The sequence below is a fragment of the Tachysurus vachellii genome, chromosome 15 (assembly GCF_030014155.1).
Source record: "Tachysurus vachellii isolate PV-2020 chromosome 15, HZAU_Pvac_v1, whole genome shotgun sequence".
NCBI lineage: Eukaryota > Metazoa > Chordata > Actinopteri > Siluriformes > Bagridae > Tachysurus > Tachysurus vachellii.
The window spans coordinates 21,426,159-21,442,482 of NC_083474.1; the positions used below are offsets into that span (position 1 = coordinate 21,426,159).

The 16,324-nt window shown below is 40.1% G+C and overlaps 1 protein-coding gene across 1 annotated transcript; it reads right to left on the bottom strand.

Annotated features, from left to right (window-relative positions):
* Positions 1–3,868: 3,868 nt before the first annotated feature.
* On the bottom strand, positions 3,869–16,324 carry LOC132857708 (tripartite motif-containing protein 16-like). Its single transcript, XM_060887686.1, has 6 exons — positions 15,590–16,324; positions 6,166–6,261; positions 5,768–6,001; positions 5,422–5,581; positions 5,086–5,145; positions 3,869–4,908 (listed from the first exon to the last, which is right to left on the bottom strand). Exons 1-6 carry the CDS (start codon positions 16,169–16,171, stop codon positions 4,385–4,387), a joined length of 1,656 nt encoding a protein of 551 aa, XP_060743669.1. The 5' UTR covers positions 16,172–16,324; the 3' UTR covers positions 3,869–4,384.

The following is a 16,324-nucleotide window of genomic DNA, read 5'->3' on the forward strand; positions in this document are numbered from 1 at the left end:
ATGCAAATTTTCCCTTGAGAGAACAGGCCCCAAAACTGATTTAAACCAGTTACAGGCTACAGTAAACAGACTGAGAAAGGAGCTCTAGAATCTATGTAACTCCTTGCCTGTTGTTTTTCACCAAGCCACTCAACAAATTTGGCAAAGTCAGAAAAACAAAATGCATTCTGGTCAGAATGTGCACCATCACAAATTTGAAAGTTAGTGATGATGTTGTGGTGAAGAATTACCAAAATGAGGGCCCATGGTCTGCTCACTGGGAGAGACTAGGCAGAGATTCACGTCACAAAACTAAAAACCTTCAACCTGGTAAGAGATCATTCCACATAGATCCATTAATATCATAAAAAGCTGATGACGGTCATTAGGGCCATGTAAATAGGCAAGTTTATGTTGTATGTGTTTGTAATGTTTTTGTGTGCTGTGTTTAAAAAAAAGGGGGGGGGGCATAAATTCATTATGTTTTCAAGTGTTTTTCAGATCAAAAAGAAATAAAGATGTAGGGATGGACTAAGATGGCAGCTCTCGTGACAGCATTAAAGATACAAGAGTGCCCAACGCTGTCCCAAAGTGCTTTTCTACAATGGATCCATGTTCCAGTGTTGGTGAACCTTACAGCATGATCTCCAGACCCAGATGAACAGTGTAACAGAGAGTGTAACAGGAAAGTATAAGGTCTTCTTGACAACAGCGTTCCTTAAGTATCACAGTGCTGTTGCAACCAGTTCATCACCACCTCAGAGAACATCTTCAAGTAAATAATCCCAAGGATTTGAAAGGATTTGAAAAATTGTTTGAAAGGATTCTAAGCATGGACAATTTGGGAATATTACAGAAGAATGTAGTAAAGAAAGGACTTTAAGGTTTATCACACAGTTACCATCAGGAGAATGGCGAGGATTGGACATAGAACGCTGTGACAAAACTACATTGGTTTTATTTGCGAGTTTGATGCCTTGGAAACCATTATGTGGGGCACACACTAATTATGAGGCTTGTGAAATCAATCTAATGCATGTCCACAATAATTTTTAATTGCTGGTCATGTTTTGCATGCTGGGACCAGCTTGGGATGGTGGTGTGCTGGTCCAGCATTAGGTGCTGGTTGCTGGTGTGCTGGCCGACCAGCCTGGGATGCTTGTGTGCTGGTCAACATATGTAGTCTTTTGGATGCTAGTATAATCCCAGCAAGACCACAACAAAACCCATTTGTTACATATCACATTTCTTAGTGCATATTCATAGTTAAATAAAGACCAAGACAATTTTCTAGAGAATTGTAATTCACTTTTTAATAAAGAAAAACATTCTGGATATTCCTATCATGCCATGTAAATGATAGGAATATCCAGAATGTTTTTCTTTATTAAAAAGTGAATTACAATTCTATATTGTGCTATACCAGCACAAACCAGTAAAAACCAGCCTGGACCAGCATGGAATTCATGCTGGTTTATGCTGGATTTTTCAGCAGGGACATGTGTCACCACAACTCTTGATCACTTTCTATCTTTGTTAATGATAACCAAATGTTAACACTTTGTCCGAGTAATGATACTTTACTTTGTATTCGGTTTGTTTCATTTCAATTTGGTTCATAGCAAAATTACTTTCCATATGTAAATTTCACCCTACAGACAATGTAATTGATCCAGAGGACAACTAGTCTTTGAGGAAGATGTCCCAGAATTTGATCTTGAGTTACCAAAATATATAATAATATGTTATTATATAATATGTTAATGTCATTATGTCATAATGCAAAGAAAGGATGACCATATTGTCAAAGCTCAACAAGGTCTTATAGGAAAAGATAATGTTTTGTCTAAACAAATGCATGATGGTGATTTAGTTATTGCATATTATGATCTGATTTGGGATGTAACTTTCAAAACTGCAGTTTGTGTATGCATCTTTCTCATTCTTTGTCAATGCATTATGTTATGTTGTATGTGTACCATATTGAGACGGCAGATTGCAGATAATTCAATGATCAATGTGGGATGTTCCCGTTGGCTGTGATGGTTTCTGAGTGTCTCTGCTCCAAACCCAAGTAATATTTTACATAGAACCAAATTTTAAGAAGAAAACCTGTGATAAGTTTGCCTTATGGAATGGAGCTATAACCAGTGTGCATGAGGTAAGGTTTCGAGGACGGGTAAGATTCTCTGAGGGCCGAAGGGGAACAACCTAAGGCAGGGCTTCACCGACACTGGGCACCTGCCCAAAAATGGGAGGTGTGATCTGTATTAAGGAAGTGATGTCATGCTTCAAGGCCAAAAGCATCAAAGGGGGGACTGTAAGAAATTACAGAAATTGCACCCAAATTCCACTCCAAGGTACACATCTAAAAGAGCTCATTCCTAAAAAGGTTTAAGTATCATAAGGTAATACGTTTAGGACTCTAAATGTATAAACTTGATTCAATTATAAATATGGGAACACGGCAGCAGGACATCAAGGATCACCACGAACAAAGGGTCTACGTGACTGCGATTACCATTTAAAGTGACCATTTGGTTGATAACAATTGTAACAATACCAAGACACGGTGTACGTGTCCATGATTAACATTTAAATACAATCAGCTAGACAACAAGGTGTAGCCCAGCCATTTGGGAGACACTCAGTTCTTACACTCAACACACATTCAGAGCGGAACCTCATTTAAATTACCAAAAGGGAAAACTGTATAAAATGCGGGATTTGAGCAGGATTTGCTCGGGGTTCTTAATGACTCAGACGAACCCAAAGTACTTCATGTATTTTGTCACTGCTATGCTGGAATAAACTTCTTGTTCTTCATTAAGATCTTCACCTCATCGTTTTTTTTTACCACATTTTTTATTTCTTACACACTGGACACATGCCTATCATCTCGGCCCATGACCAGCCTGGTAAATAAATGCCTCCTATTTGTCCAGTGACTGATTTGTTAATGATCCAACCGTCGGTGTGTATTACTAAATGTAACACTTAATTTAAGTCTTAGGGTTGATTTTCCTTTACACTAATTAATATCTTTAAACACTTTGCCAGTTCTTTTTGACTCATTTTTGGTAAAGTGTTTACCAAGGAAAAAATCAAGATTAAAAAAAAAACAAGATTAAAACAAGATTTGTTTTAGGACTTTAGTTGGTTGTATATCATTCAAAACAAAAGATTTGTGTACAGTTTGTTCTGTTTGATCAACGCTGGAGAGAGAAGGCAGAAGCATCCACTATGTTCACACCATTCAATCTCCTTTTCGGACAGTAACCAAGAGGCCTAATAGACGTGGATAAAGAGGCATGGGAGGAGCATCCCTCAAATTATCGCTCAGTAATGGAATATGTACAGAAGGAACAGATCAATAAAGTATCCCTAAGCACAGGAGTTTCATCTGGGTGATCTGGTACCTCTCCCCTTACACAACCTGAAACTTCCTCGCCCACTGGCAGGGTGCTACTCTTTTTTTTTTTTTGATGTTAGACATTTTTTATATCAAGAATAATAAATCCATCCTAAGAGTGCATACAGTTAAATAGTCTGTTTGAAAGCATTTCTTATTTCTAGAAACATTCAGCATTCATTACTTTTCCAGTTTCTGCACACAAAATGACCAGTGTAGCTCAGGGACAAATTAAATCTCACACCTCAGTTAGAATTTTACTGAAAAACTTTACTAACATTTTATTTTGGATCACAAAACCTCACAGATGATTTATTACTCCACATCCTGACTCCAGCATATAGAGGCTGAGTGAATGTGGTGTGGAGGAGCCTCATGGTGTCAGAGACGCTGTATAATAATAATAATAAATATAATAAAATAATATTTCATTTGTTTTCCTCTATTTTGATAAAAAGTGAGTAAAACACACACACGTCAGACAGTATCTGATTTATTAAATGATCAGATAAGTATATGACTAGATTCCAACAAACTCCAGTCTGTATTTAATTTGTAGATTCAATTTTAAGTTTAGATTTTTTTTGCAGATTGAGAAAGGAATCAGAAAAGTGTTAAGGATATAAAATAATAAACGTCTTTTACACACAGTAGGAGTTTTCCACCAGCAGCAGCACAGACAGAGCAGATTGAGTAAGTTTTATTATTTCTAAGGAAATATTCTTTGTCAAAACAAACATAGAATTTTTATATTTATATGATATCCAGTTCTCACCTGAAAAAAACTTTGTAATATATCATAGGATAATAAATCCTCCTAATAGTGCATACAGTTAAATAGTCTGTTTGAGAACATTTCTTATTTCTAGAAACATCCTACTTTCTACATTCTTTACTGTTCTGGTTTCTGCACACAAAATGACCAGTTTAGCTCAGGGACAAATTAAATCTCACACCTCACTTATAATTTTACTGGAAACTTTTACTAACATTTCATTTTCTATCACAAAACCTCACAGAGTTATAACTCCGTATCCAGAATCCAGCGTGTAGAGGCTGAGTGAATGTGCTGTGGACTCTGTGGAGGAGCCTCATGGTGTCAGAGACGCTGTAGAAGGACAGAGTTCCTGCACTGTGATCCACATACACTCCTATTCTGGAGGATGATGGACCTCGGAGCTCAGTCTCAATGTTGTTGTGCCAGAAAGAGACAGATGAAGAAGAGCACTGCAGACTCCAGGACTGACTGTTGTATCCAAACAAACACTCATTACTCCGTCCTTTCCTGCTGATCTCTTTATATGACACTGATATGTACACATCACCGCTCCACTCCACCTCCCAGTAACAGCGTCCACACACACTCTCCTTACACAACACCTGAGCACAGGAGTCAAATCTGTCTGGATGATCAGAGTATCGCTGTTGTGTCTCACTCCGTGTCACCACTCTGTTCTTCTCAGACAGAATGAGTACAGAATGTACTGTGTTTGGATCCAGAGTCAGATAACAGAAATCTACAGTAATAAAATGTCCACATGTTAGATGTTAATCACAGGATTTATAATATATATAAAGTGTGTGTGAGACACCTGTCTGTGTTTCTATAATCCTAATGCAGCTCTATATACATGGATCAACAATACAGACATTTTAACACTGTGTGTGTGTGTGTGTGTGTGTTATAAACCTACACTGCAGAAAATCTTCTCTGTTCTTTGGTTCTGAAGGTAAAATCATCTGAACTGCTGCAGCTGTGGAGACACAGAGACAGAAAAATGAGGTTTCCTCACGTTTATTTCAGACGTCAACAACGTCACCATCTCAATTTATTCATCAGCTACGATTTTTATCAAAAATGTAAGATTTGTACTTTGTTTATCTGCTAAATTGATCTTGATGTCATTTACAAGACTGATGCTAATACTGTGTGATTTTCTGCAGTCTTGTTCCTGCTTACTTCTTATTTCTGTTAGATGAATTTTATGGCTCTTTTTACTGTGATACAGAAACAATGTTTGTTTGTTCACCTTCTGGTCTGATTTTGTTGAATTCCTCCTCACAGATTTGCTCGACTTGTTTTTTCAGATCTGAGAGAGATTTCCTCACTCCATCAAATGAGAGATGTTGATTGACAGTGAAGCTGAGTGAGTCGTCACATCCAGGAGAAACACAGAGAGACGGGAAACTCTACAGAGAGGAAACACATCATAGAGAAGGAGAAAAGTGGACGAGAGGAACAAATGAATCTCAGACTGAATCAGAACAAAGACACACGTGATCTCAGACAGGAACATTTCTTGTTGCTGTAATGAGCTTTTAGGAGGAAACTTTGTGAGGAACAGCGCCCTCTGTAGATCAGACAGTGAGTGTTACCTGGAGGAAGTGGATGTCATTGTGTGTGTGTGAAAGCTGCTCCATCTCAGTGACTCTCCTCTTAAGATCAGCAATCTCTTGCTCCAGTTGATTCAGGAGTCGTTCAGCTCGACTCACTTCAGCTTTCTCCTGAGCTCTGATCAGCTCCGTCACCTCAGAGCGCTTTTTCTCCATGGAGCTGATCATCTCAGTAAAGATCATCTCACTGTCAACTACTGCTGCCTGTGAACGCGTCTGTTAGAAAACACACACACACAAACACACACACACACACACACACACACACACACACACACACACACACACACACACACACACACACATCTGAGGTCAACTCTTTCTATTACAGTGACTCTATAATGTGTGTGTTTATGTGAATCTCTCAGTTTCCTCCTCACCTTAATAATGTCCACAGTCTGTTTCAGCTCCTGCACCTTCTTCTGCTTCTCCTGGATCCTCTGCTGGGATTTTATCTGATCCTCCTTTAACTCATTCTTTAACAGAGTTTTAACATGGTCTTTGTAAACTTTAGGTATAAAATGTTCTAAGAATCTTGTTACACTGTTGGCTGTTTAAAGTGCACTGACTGGTCTGGGGTCTCATTTATAAAGCGTGCGTACGTACAAAACGGGGCTGGAAACGTGCGTACGCCAGTTTTCGCGCAAAGGTTGTGATCTATAAAAAACAAACTTGACGGGAAAATGTGCGCACCTTTAAGCAGACTTTGAGCTGTGCGTACGCACATTCTGGAGACAAAGGGAATTGGCGACACAGATGGAGAGGTCGTGAACTGAAGTTAGATTGTAGAAAATACATGTGAGAAGAACGATTATAAGAATTAATGACATTTAATTTTCACCCCATTTCATACGTTATATCCACATTATCATGAGGATTAAATCCAACAGTGTTATTTGTGCCGATTGTTTTAGGCTATATACATCTAGTAAAATCCAAACGTAATTCAAATTGTATTAAAAATAAAATAATAATAATAATAATCAGCGCTACTCCATCCAGGGTGTATCCTGCCTTGATGCCCAATGACGCCTGAGGATAGGCACAGGCTCCCGTGACCTGAATAGTTCGGATAAGCGGTAGAAGATGAATGAATGAATGAATAATCAGCACTGCCTTACAGTCACATTGTCCACAACGGGAGCGCAGGAGGAGATGGCGCGACTACATGTCATACAAAATAGCATGAAATACCCTTTTATTAGAGAACTGCAGAGCACAGTGTAAAAACGAAATATTTTCCTTAATGTACATATATCATAAAATGTCAAAGTCTGCAAATACAGTCATGAAGCACAATCGCTACTCATCATCGGTCCTAACTATTACGGTGTTCATTACAAAACCGTCATGAAGAAGTATGTGTTCACTATAACATTTCGTCTTAAATTTTCGCCCACAAATTAATTCTGTGATTTTGTCAAGGTGTTAACGATCAGTCTAATTACTAGAAACATATAAATCCTCCGGTGACCCGGGTATATAATGCTTCATGATGGCACTGCTGGCACTGTTGGAGGATTACGCCAATGGCAGAATAAGGAGAGAACGAGTTTTCAGGGACCATGATTGTGCTGTTTTCAGCCCTCGTGTTTTGTAATTTAGTGACCCCTAATGGTGACCTGCATATATTTAAGAGGAGCACATGTTGTCCAGCCATTTTGTTGGTAGCTGTTTGAGTGCACACCTATTATACAAATCTCCATTTACACTTCATTTAACCTTGGAAAAAGCATTGTCTGTAAGTGTTTTTTAAATGAATGTTTTTTGATGTTTTGTTAGACCACGATGTTGTACAGTATTTGGAGATTTGGAGATACAGTATTTGTACAGTATATGAGACTTAAATACTCCTCTGCTTGTTAGATTCATGTAATCTGGGCATTTATTGTTAACAAACTTTCTGCACATTTATTTTAAAGCTTGTGTGAACATTTGCATATGCATATCTGAAATTTAAACTATGTGCAATGTTGTTTACACTACTGCTGTGTATGGTGTGCTATTTATTGCTAAATTGTTTATGTTCATTTATACTTCCACTGTTCTCTTTTGCAGTTTTACACCGCTTCCATTAAATTACACTTGGATTTAGTTCTGTTTCAAGTCTTTTTTGGAGGAGTGTTAAGCTTGCTGCATAGCTGTGTCTGTCTACACATAGTGAGGGCAGTAAAGTAAAAAGACATTAAACTTCCGGATCCTAAGTGAAGTGGAGATTCATCATCATCTCTCAAAAATGTCAAATGCTAATCCTATAAGCGTCGATCCAGAAGACCTAGAGGTTAGGTCAGAATGTGCTGCATCATCTTTGTCATCCTCTTCACGAAGATCAAGTAAGTCTTCAAGCAACATAGCTGCAGCACAAGCTCGTGCTAAAGCAGAAGGAGCACGTAAAAGAGCTGCCTTCGCTAAACGAGAGATTGAGATGCAAGTTGAGAAAGCACGCATCGAAGCTACTTTAAATGCCTTAAAAGAGGAGTGTGAGGCTGAGGCTGCCTCAGCAGAAGCTGAAGTGTTCAAGGCACTTGTGAAATCAGAAATGAATGAATCTGAGAGAAAAGGAAGTGATGCTTCATCAATCCACCAGTCTAATGAACGAACAAGAGAATATGTTCGAAAACATTTTTCTTCTCCTGTAGATAATTGTCCCCAACCTGCAGATGTGGACCGTTCCAACTCTCGCTCAGTGCAACATATAGATTCATTCAGTCAAACGCCAGTCACAGCTCGGACTCCCATCACAGCAAAAGTTAATTCTACAGATGTTTCTGAATTGGCTGCTTATTTATCTCATAGAGATCTCATTACTGCAGGGCTTAAAGTGTTTGATGATCAACCTGCCAGCTATCTGTCATGGAAGTCCAGCTTTAACAATGCAATAGAGGGGTTGAATCTGAAACCTAGTGAAGAGTTGGATCTTATCATTAAGTGGCTTGGTGGGGAATCACTGCAACATGCCAAACGTATCAGAGCAGTTTATGTCAATAATCCAGCTGATGGCATTGATATGGTCTGGCAGAGACTTGACCGAAGCTATGGTTCTCCTGAAGCTATCGAGGCTTTTCTGTTCTCCAGACTTCACGATTTCCCCAAATGTTCAATTAAAGACAGCAAGAAGCTGCAAGAGCTCAGTGACTTACTGCTCGAAATTCTAGCAGCAAAAAAAGAAGGATATCTACCAGGGCTCAACTTCCTCGATACAGCAAGAGGAATAAACCCAATCTTAGAGAAACTGCCTCATAGTATTCAAGAACAGTGGATGAGTAAAGGCTCTTACTACAAAAGAGATCATTCTGTTCCATATCCTCCTTTTTCATTTTTTGTTGAATTTGTGGGTCAGCAAGCAGAAATGAGAAATGACCCTAGTTTTTTCCTCTCAAGTTCCAGTACTGTTCCATTCAGAGTTGAGAACCAACATCCAGTTAAATCATGGAAACCTAAGGCCTCCTTTTCAGTCAACAGAACTCAGGTGGAGAACCCTCTCCCTTTTGAGCATTTAAAGGAGGATCCAGATAAGCAATGCCCTCTACACAAAAAACCCCATTCACTAAGAAAGTGCAGAGCTTTCAGAGGAAAACCCCTTGTAGAGCAAAAGCGTATTTTGTCCCAGCACTTTATATGCTTTAGATGTTGTGCTTCAACAGCACATCAAGCAAAGGACTGTAAAGTTGTAGTGCTTTGTGAGGAATGTAATAGTGATCAACACATCTCAGCTTTACATGCAGGACCAGCACCCTGGATCATGGCGAACTCTTCTACACTAGTGGATGAGCATGGTGGGGAGCAAAGTGCACATGCATCAGCTGCAACTACCTCGATGTGTACTGAGGTTTGTGGAGGAGGACTCAAAGGCAAATCCTGTTCTAAAATTTGTCTAGTAAATGTCTATGCAAAGGGGCAACCTGAAAAGAAAGTGCGAATGTACGTGCTACTAGATGACCAGAGTAATGTGCCACTAGCTAAATCAACCTTCTTTGATATTTTCAAAATCCAAGGTGATGCTTGTCCATATAAACTTAAGACATGCTCTGGAACAACGTATGCTGCTGGAAGGAGAGCAAGTGGTTTCTTTGTGGAGTCTGCAGATGGAGAAGTCTGCCTATCATTGCCAACTCTCACTGAATGCGATTTGATTCCTAACAACAGATATGAAATCCCAAATCCAGAAGCTGCACACAATCATATCCATCTTAGACCTGTAGCTGACAAGATTCCACCTCTTGACCATGATGCCAAAATTCTCATGTTGCTTGGCAGAGACATCATTCGTGTGCACAAGGTACGAGATCAGTGCAATGGTCAGCACAACGAACCTTTTGCTCAACGCTTGGATTTAGGATGGGTCATTATTGGTAATGTCTGCCTTAATGGTGCCCATAAACCTGCTGTTTGTTCTTATAAAACCAACGTGCTTTGGAATGGACGTCCTAGTTACCTGACGCCATGTGAGAACAACATCTATATGAAAGTACAGTTGTCAGGCGAGCAAAATGAGTCTCCTGTAAGGCCAACACACACAGATGTGGGTGAATCGATTTTCACTCAGATGGAGAAAGATTATAAGCTTGCTGCTTCAGTTGAAGACGAAGTCTTTTTAAAGATCATGAACAAGGAATTCTGTAAAGATGATACAAACAGTTGGGTAGTGCCTCTACCATTTCGTACACCAAGACAACGCTTACCCAACAACAGAAAACATGCTTTGAATCGACTCATGTCTCTCAGTCGCACTCTGAAAAAGAACACAGAGATGAAGGATAACTTTATAGATTTCATGGAAAAGATTTTTGAAAACAACCATGCTGAAGTAGCACCTCCCATTGATAGAGATAAGGAATGTTGGTACTTGCCAAGTTTTGGAGTCTACCACCCTAAAAAACCTGGACAAATTAGAATCGTGTTTGATTCAAGTGCACAGTTTAACGGCGTATCCTTAAATGATGTTCTCCTTCGAGGTCCAGATCTTAATAATAGCTTGCTTGGGGTCCTTATGCGCTTCAGAACTGAGCCAGTTGCAGTGATGACATACATCAAGCAGATGTTTTCATAGTTTCTTTGTGAGAGAGGACCATCGTGACTACCTCCGTTTCTTGTGGTTTCGTAACCATCAACTTGACGGTGAGGTCATGGAGTATCGCATGAGAGTTCATGTATTTGGTAATTGCCCCTCACCCGCTGTGGCCATTTATGGTCTGAAGAGGACAGCTATGGAAGGCGAAAGTGAGTTTGGAACAGAGGTGAGGAAATTTATAGAAAGACACTTTTATGTAGACGATGGCCTCAAATCATTTCCCATAGTAGAGGAAGCTGTCCGTGTGCTGAAAGCAGCTCAAGAGATGTTGGCCCAATGCAATCTTAAGTTGCATAAAATCGCGTCCAATAAATTAGAGGTTATGAAAGCCTTTCCTGCTGTTGATCTTGCCAAGGACTTACAGGACCTTGATGTTGGTCAAAACCTTTCCTTTGTGCAAAGAAGTCTAGGTCTCAAATGGGACCTTGTTGCAGATACACTCACCTTCCAAGTGGCTAATGTCGAAAAGCCATATACTCGACGTGGTGTGTTATCAACTATCAATAGCCTGTTCGACCCGCTTGGCTTTGCTGCTCCTGTGAGTGTTCAAGGTCGAAAAATCCTAAGAGATCTGTCCAGCGATGTCTGTGATTGGGATGCACCACTCCCTGAGCACAAGTTCCAGGAATGGCATAAATGGTGCATTTCATTACAAGATCTGAAAGAAGTGAAGATTCCAAGAATGTACACATCAATTCCTCATTCACAAGCTCAGGAAAGAGAAGTTTGCATATTCTGTGACGCATCAACCAAAGCTATTGCCGCTGTTGCCTATTTAAAGGTTACCAATGTTCAAGGACAGTCTGAGCTTGGGTTCATCTATGGTAAAACAAAACTGGCTCCAAAACCTGATCTTACCATTCCCAGACTTGAACTCTGCTCTGCTGTTCTCGCAGTAGAAATGGCAGAAGTAATCTCAGAGGAGCTGGACCTGGAACTAAAGAACATGAAATTCTTCACTGACAGCAAGGTGGTTCTTGGATATATATTCAATGAATCAAGACGTTTCTTTGTGTATGTTAATAACAGAGTGCAAAGAATTAGACGTTCATCTCAGAAACACCAATGGCACCATGTTCAAACTGATCTCAACCCAGCTGATTGTGGAACGAGAACGGTTTCAGCAAACCAACTTACCATCTCGGCGTGGCTAACTGGTCCAAAATTCCTTATACATGCACAGATCGGCCAACCAGAAGCTTTTGAACTCATCCATCCTGTATCAGATAAAGAATTGCGACCTGAGGTAATGACATGTTTAACAAACCTTTCACCACGTCTTGGAAGTACACGGTTTGAAAGGTTTTCAAGCTGGACATCTGCTTCTAGAGCTGTAGCACGACTCTCACACATAGCTCATTCCTTTTCAAAAGAAGTCAAACAGGATTCCTGCCACGGTTGGCATATGTGCAAGGAACCTTTAAGTGCAGTCCAGTTGAATGATGCAAAGACTAAAATCCTTCTTGCTGTTCAAACTGAAATCTATTCAGAGGAATTGCAGCGCATCAAAAAGGGAGAATCTATTCAGAAACAAAGTTCTCTTGCCAATCTCTGTCCCTTCATTGATTCACAAGGTCTACTTCGAGTTGGAGGACGGCTGTCGAAAGCACAACTTCCGTCAAATGAAGTTCATCCAATTATAATTCCAGGTAGACACCACGTTACGTCTCTGCTCATTAGACACTACCACGAAAGAGTTTGCCACCAAGGTCGACATTTCACTGAAGGAGCCGTTAGGGCAGCTGGATTCTGGATTGTAGGTGGCAAGAGATGCATCAGCAGTCTAATACACAACTGTGTAATATGTCGTAAGTTAAGGGGTAGGATAGAAGAACAGAGAATGGCAGACCTACCCGCTGATCGCTTGAGCACTGATCCTCCATTCACTTATGTAGGTCTAGATGTGTTTGGTCCATGGTCTGTCACTACAAGAAGAACACGAGGAGGACAAAGTAATAGTAAGCGCTGGGCAGTCATCTTCACGTGTATGAGTACACGAGCCATTCACATTGAAATTGCTGAATCAATGGATGCATCTAGCTTTATCAATGCCCTTAGACGATTCTTCGCAATCAGAGGACCTGTGAAACAATTGAGGTCTGATTGTGGGACAAACTTCATAGGGGCCTGCAAAGAATTACAGGCTGGTTCTAAGCATGCCAACAAACCTGTGGAAAACTACCTCTCAGAGCAAGGTTGTACTTGGTTGTTCAATCCGCCACACTCTTCACACATGGGAGGTAGTTGGGAAAGAATGATTGGAGTATCTCGTCGTATTCTAGACGGCATGTTTCTCAAACTTGGACCTGCAAAACTTACTCATGAAGTTTTAACAACCTTTATGGCCGAAGTTACTGCAATAGTGAACTCAAGACCATTAAATTCTGTGTCCTCAGATCCAGAGCAACCTCTTATTCTCACTCCTGCTATGCTCCTTACGCAAAAGATTGGAGTACATACTGTACCTCCTGGGCAGTTCGACGAAAGTGACCTCTATAAACGGCAGTGGCGACAAGTCCAGCATTTGGCCAACGAATTCTGGAAAAGGTGGAGGAGTGAGTATATCTGTGGTCTCCAGAAAAGACGAAAGTGGACAGAGGAGAAAACAAATGTGCAAGAAGGAGATATTGTTTTGCTAAAGGACACTCAAGCCAAAAGACATGATTGGCCTATTGGCCTAATCACCAAAACCTTTCCTAGTGATGATGGGAAAGTAAGGAAGGTAGAAGTGAAAATTGTCAAAGAAGGTGGCTCTAAACTGTTCCTGAGACCAATCTCCGAAATTATTCTCCTTGTGACTAAAGATGGTAAAGGACTTTGTGCTTAGTTTGTAGGACGAAGATTAAATATTTGTTTTACATGTAAGGTTTGACATCTTAAAGATGCCAGGTGGGGAGTGTGCTGTTTTCAGCCCTCGGCTTTTGTAATTTAGTGACCCCTAATGGTGACCTGCATATATTTAAGAGGAGCACATGTTGTTCAGCCATTTTGTTGGTAGCTGTTTGAGTGCACACCTATTATACAAATCTCCATTTACACTTCATTTATCCTCGGAAAAAGCATTGTCTGTAAGTGTTTTTTAAATGAATGTTTTTTGATGTTTTGTTAGACCACGATGTTGTACAGTATTTGGAGATTTGGAGATACAGTATTTGTATATGAGACTTAAATACTCCTCTGCTTGTTAGATTCATGTAATCTGGGCATTTATTGTTAAACTTTCAGCACATTTATTTTAAAGCTTGTGTGAACATTTGCATATGCATATCTGAAATTTAAACTATGTGCAATGTTGTTTACACTACTGCTGTGTATGGTGTGCTATTTATTGCTAAATTGTTTATGTTCATTTATACTTCCACTGTTGTCTTTTGCAGTTTTACACCGCTTCCATTAAATTACACTTGGATTTAGTTCTGTTTCAAGTCTTTTTTGGAGGAGTGTTAAGCTTGCTGCATAGCTGTGTCTGTCTACACATACTGTAGTGAGGGCAGTAAAATGATGATTTCCTGGCCCATTATGATGACTGGCTAATAAGCCGATTTAGATTCCCTAGAGCTGTGCTCTTAGATCGATGTGTTGAATTGGGTCCAGTATTAGAGAGGGCAATACGCCGGAACCATGCCATCCCAGTCCAAATACAAGTCCTCACCACTCTGGGGTTCTTGGCAACCGGCTGTTTCCAGCAGGAATTGGCAGACAGGTAAATTATTTATATAAAAAAAACTATAAGTAATCCTCAACTTTGTGTCTAAGACCTTTTTGTATATGAAATAATTCTATTGGAATCTATCATCTCACCCTATAGGTCTGGTATATCACAGCCGTCCCTGAGTGCCATAATATCTGTCGTTTTGAATGGTATACTTAATATGGGTAGTCGATACATCAGGTTCCCCTACACTGTGCGAGAACAGACAGAAATTAAAACGCAATTTGCAGCAATGTCTGGTTTCCCAAATGTAATCGGCTATAAGTTCACATCTGAAAATGAATTTGCTTATGTTAATAGAAAGCATGTGCATTCTATTAATGTGCAAATCATATGTGACTCCAACATGACCCTCACAAACATTGTGCCACGCTGGCCTGGTTCAACACATGATTCCTTTATCTTGACACATAACAGTGTAGGGAACAGACTAAATGCAGGCGCAGTACGTGATGGCTGGCTTCTTGGTGAGTTTAACAATATTAAAAAGTAGAAACTGTAACAATTTTGTTTTTAATATAATTATAACCTGCAGGCGACAGTGGCTACCCCCTGAGACGCTGACTCCTCACCCCGTTTTTAAACCTGCAGAGCGCAGAGGAAACTCATTATAACGAGGTCCACTCTCGTGCCCGCGCAGTGATTTGCATTCACTATTTATGGTTAAAAATGGGCGTGTACAGGGCGGGATTTCACGTACGCACATCTGTGGGTGATGTGTGATTTATAAAGGGAACATTGCTTAGAGAAGTGCGTACGCACGGTTTTATAAATCGGAATTTTTTTTGGCGTACGCCATTTTTGGCTTTTGGGCGTACGTAAACTTTTAGTAGGGATCCTACGCATAGTTTTATAAATGAGACCCCTGAGCTGTTTCACACTTCATACCAGAAGAACCTTTGACTTTTAAAAAAAATCCACTTCACACTGAATAACAGTAGTATAACTCAATAGAAAATAGATTTAAAATACAATTTGTAAAATCTGGATTTGGAAAAGAATAATGTTGTCCAGTTCTCACCTGTTTTTTAGTTCTTTCTGCTTTAGCTGAAACTGTATCATGACCTTTGTGTTGATCCATCGTACACAAGTAACAGATGAAGCTTTGGTCAGTACGACAGTAGATCTCCATCAGTTTGTCATGTTCAGAGCAGATCTTCTCTTGGAGCTCTGCACAGGCTTCAACTAACTTGTGCTTCTTAAAGGCAGGAGACTGATAGTGAAATTTAAGGTGATCTTCACAAAAGGAGGCCAAACAAACCAGACAGGACTTAACGGCTTTGTGTTTTCTCCCGGTGCAGAAATCACACTCCACATCTCCAGGTCCAGCGTAACAGTGAGCAGGAGAAGCAGCTTGGAGTTCAGTCTTCTTCAGTTTCTCCACCACTTCAGCCAGCATGTTGTTCCTGCGTAGAACAGGCCTTGGAGTGAAAGTCTCTCTACACTGAGGACAGCTGTAGACACCCTTCACATCCTCCTGATCCCAGCAGCCATTAATACACACCTTACAGAAACTGTGACCACAATGGAGAGTCACTGGAACCCTCAGGAGATCCAGACACACTGGACAGCTGAACTGATCCTGATCACTGGTTTCTGCCATTTTCTTGAACTCACAGAGAGAGAGAGAGAGAGAGAGAGAGAGAGAGAGAGAGAGAGAGAGAGAGAGAGATCTATAAGTTTCGTTTTCTCTGAAATGAACTTCCTGGTTCAGTGTGTTATAGTGTAACAGAGAGAGGAGGTGTGGCTTTACAGA